The sequence below is a fragment of the Neophocaena asiaeorientalis genome, unplaced genomic scaffold (genome assembly GCF_003031525.2).
Source record: "Neophocaena asiaeorientalis asiaeorientalis breed wild unplaced genomic scaffold, Neophocaena_asiaeorientalis_V1.1 scaffold40, whole genome shotgun sequence".
Classification (NCBI taxonomy): Eukaryota; Metazoa; Chordata; class Mammalia; order Artiodactyla; family Phocoenidae; genus Neophocaena; species Neophocaena asiaeorientalis.
Window position 1 is genome coordinate 1,499,293 of NW_020185335.1, and position 3,883 is coordinate 1,503,175.

The window sequence follows — 3,883 nt, forward strand, 5'->3', positions numbered from 1 at the left end:
AGGATCTTCCTGGCCTCCCCCAATTCCCCCTTTTTCTCATCTACCCTTCTTGTTCCTCAAAGCCAGCAGGCTGTGGCCTCAGGGCCTTTTCACCCCTCAAATGTCCATCTCCAATGTATTGGCAGAGCTCTTTCTCTCCCTATATCCAACTGTCAGCAAAAATGCCCTCTCCTGATAGCTGAGCACCCTTTCTCTTTATCTGCTTACCTTTGTTTTTTTAATGTTTTTTACTTTACTTTATTCAGTACACGATACAATTTGTGTATCTGTCCCCATCACAAAAATGGAGGCTCCACGAGGGCAAGAGCTTGGCTTGTTTTGTTCATCGCTGTATCCTCAGTTCCCCGGAACATTGCTTCACATGGTAGATGTTTAATTATAATTTAGTGAATGGTTGACAGTGAGCCCAATAATATAAATTGTGAATTTTACAGAGGGTACTATGGTATGCCACTTTCTCAGAACTGTTAGTGCACAGGATCTTTTTGAGAGAAAGGCCTATTACTACCTCACAGGGCACAGGGGTTCTAGAACACTTTTAGAAATACTGCCTTAATTATTCATCATTTGATATAATCATATTCAGCCTTTTCCTTTGCATATTTTAATCTTTTAGTCCAAGACCCCGCGCCATTCCATCAGCCCATTTCCTTCAATATCACCTGGAGTCACACCGCAGGGAGTATCAGTCATGCCTGTACCTACCAGCCAGCCTCTCCCTGTGCCACCAGAGCTCACCAGGCCTGCATCTGTAACACATGCTGGAAAAGCTCCAGTAGAAATAACTTCAAGCCCCAAAGAGGACTCACATTCCAGGTGTCTTCACCACTCATCCACAAGCATCATTTCAGAACACATCTGATCAGGTAAATATGGAAAATTGAAGTCACAACTTGGGTACCCTTGTGACCCTGAAAACAACACTTTTACTCTTTCCTTCTAATATGGTGATGTTTCAAGACAATGATGCTGGAAAGGAGCCGGGTTCACCCTTTACCTCTGAGCGGAACCTAAGAGTGCCTGACAGATGATGGGGTTCAGGGCAGGCTGCTCCAGAATGTGCCACTGTGGCATGAGGATTATTTCAAGCCGAAGATGGTGAAGGCCCAACGAACTCAAGAAGAGCTTTTTTTTTTTTTGTGGTACGCAGGCCTCTCACCGTTGTGGCCTCTCCTGTTGCAGAGCACAGGCTCCAGACGTGCAGGCTCAGCGGCCATGGCTCACGGGCCTAGCCGCTCTGTGGCATGTGGGATCTTCCCGGACCAGGGCACAAACCCATGTCCCCTGCATCGGCAGGCGGACTCTCAACAACGGCACCACCAGGGAAGCCAAGAAGAGCTTTTTACCTCCCTCTTAATTGCCAAAAAGAAATTAGATAGGGAGCCTGTACCAGGAAGAGAGCTATTACCAAAGATAACTTTTCTTGCATTAGAAACACATCTCCGCGTGGTGTGGCAAACTATTTGTTTACCAGACCTTTCCTCTTCTCATCTTCTGTGAAATGTTTTCCTCCCCTTTGATGTCCCAGACCCCTACCCACTTCTCCTTAGCTCAGGATGGCAGCTAAACCTCAATAGCCTGTCCTTGAGTCTCCCATCTTTGGGACTCCCATACATACGTAATTAAATTTCCTTTTCTCTTGTTAATCGGTCTTATGTCAACTTAAAAATTATTAGACCAGCCAAAGGACCTGGAAGGGACGAAGGGAAAAGTGTTCCTCCCCTAACAAACAAGCCTATATCCCAATTAAAAGCAAAAACTAAACAAGTCCATGAAAATATTCCACAAGGGGTTTTATACCCATTTCAGGATTTAATGTCTTCTTTATTAAATTTAATTTATTTTTTTATACAGCAGGTCCTTATTAGTCATCGATTTTATACACATCAGTGTATACATGTCAATCCCAATCGCCCACTTCATCACACCACCACCACCACCCCGTGGCTTTCCCCCCTTGGTGTCCATACGTTTGTTCTCTACATCTGTGTCTCAGTTTCTGCCCTGCAAATCGGTTCATCTGTACCATTTTTCTAGGTTCCACATATATGCATTAATATATGGTGTTTGTTTTTCTCTTTCTGACTTAGTTCACTCTGCAGTACGTGGGCCTCTCACTGTTGTGGCCTCTCCTGTTGTGGAGCACAGGCTCCGGACGCGCAGGCCCAGCAGCCATGGCTCACCGGCCATCTTTTTATCTTGTTCCATTGATCTGTTTCTCTTTTTGTGCCAGTACCATATTGTCTTGATTACTGTACCTTTGTAGTATAGTCTGAAGTCAGGGAGTCTGATTCCTCCAGCTCCGTTTTTTTCCCTCAAGACTGCTTTGACTATGCGCGGTCTTTTGTGTCTCGATACAAATTTTAAGATTTTTTGTTCTAGTTCCGTAAATGCCATTGGTAATTTGATAGGGATAGCATTGAACCTGTAGATTGCTTTGGGTAGTATAGTCATTTTCACAATATTGATTCTTCCAATCCAAGAACATGGTATATCTCTCCATCTGTTGGTATCATCTTTAACTTCTTTCATCAGTGTCTTATCGTTTTCTGCATACAGGTCTTCTGTCTCCCTAGGAAGGTTTATTCCTAGGTATTTGATTCTTTTTGTTGCAGTGGTAAATGGGAGTGTTTCCTTAATTTCTCTTTCAGATATTTCACCATTAGTGTATAGGAATGCAAGAGATTTCTGTGCATTAATTTTGCATCCTCCAACTTTACCAAATTCATTGATTAGCTCTAGTAGTTTTCTGGTAGCATCTTTAGGATTCTCTATGTATACTATTATGTCATCTGCAAATAGTGAGTTTTACTTCTTCTTTTCCAATTTGTATTCCTTTTATTTCTTTTTCTCTGATTGCCATGGCTAGGACTTCCAAAACTACGTTGAATAACAGTGGTGAGAGTGGACACCCTTGTCTTGTTTCTGATCATAGAGGAAATGCTTTCACATTTTCACCATTGAGAGTGATGTTTGCTGTGGGTTTCTTGTATATGGCCTTTATTATGTTGTGGTAGCTTCCCTCTATGCCCACTTTCTGGAGAGTTTTTATCATAAATGGGTGTTGAATTTTGTCAAAAGCTTTTTCTGCCTCTATTGAGATGATATGGTTTTTATTCTTCAGTTGGTTAATATGGTGTATCACACTGATTGATTTGCGTATATTGAAGAATCCTTGCATCCCTGGGATAAATCCCACTTGATCATGGTGTATGATCCTTTTAATGTGTTGTTGGATTCTGTCTGCTAGTATTTTGTTGAGGATTTATGCATGTATGTTCATCAGTGATATTGGTCTGTAATTTTCTTTTTTTGTAGTGTCTTTGTCTGGTTTTGGTATCAGGGTGATGGTGGCGTCATAGAATGAGTTTGAGAGTGTTTCTTCCTCCGCAATTTTTTGGAAGAGTTTGAGAAGGATGGGTGTTAGCTCTTCTCTAAATATTTGATAGAATTCACCTGTGAAGCCATCTGGTCCTGGACTTTTGTTTGTTGGAAAATTTTGTTTTTTTCTTTTGTGGTACGCGGGCTTCTTGTGGCCTCTCCCGTTGCGGAGCACAGGCTCCAGACGCGCAGGCTCAGCGGCCATGGCTCATGGGCCCAGCCGCTCCACGGCATGTGGGATCTTCCCGGACCGGGGCACGAACCCGCGTCTCCTGCATCGGCAGGCAGACTCTCAACCGCTGCGCCACTAGGGAAGCCCCTTTGTTCCTGATCTTAGAAGAAATGGATTCAGTCTTTCACCATTGAGAATGATGTTGGCTGTGGGTTTGTCATATGTGACCTTTATTATTTTGAGGTAGGGTCCCTCTGTGCCTACTTTCTGGAGAGTTTTTATCATAAATGGGTGTTGAATTTTGTTAAAAGCTTTTTCTGCATCTATTGA

The 3,883-nt window shown here is 43.0% G+C and overlaps 1 protein-coding gene across 1 annotated transcript in view; it reads left to right on the forward strand.

Moving 5' to 3' along the window:
• Positions 1 to 3,883, forward strand: part of PKD1L3 (polycystin 1 like 3, transient receptor potential channel interacting) — a 53,598-nt gene that overhangs the window by 8,522 nt on the left and 41,193 nt on the right. The window contains 2 exon segments of the mRNA XM_024735707.1: positions 617 to 811; positions 813 to 866. Coding sequence (XP_024591475.1) covers positions 617 to 811; positions 813 to 866 — 249 coding nt within the window.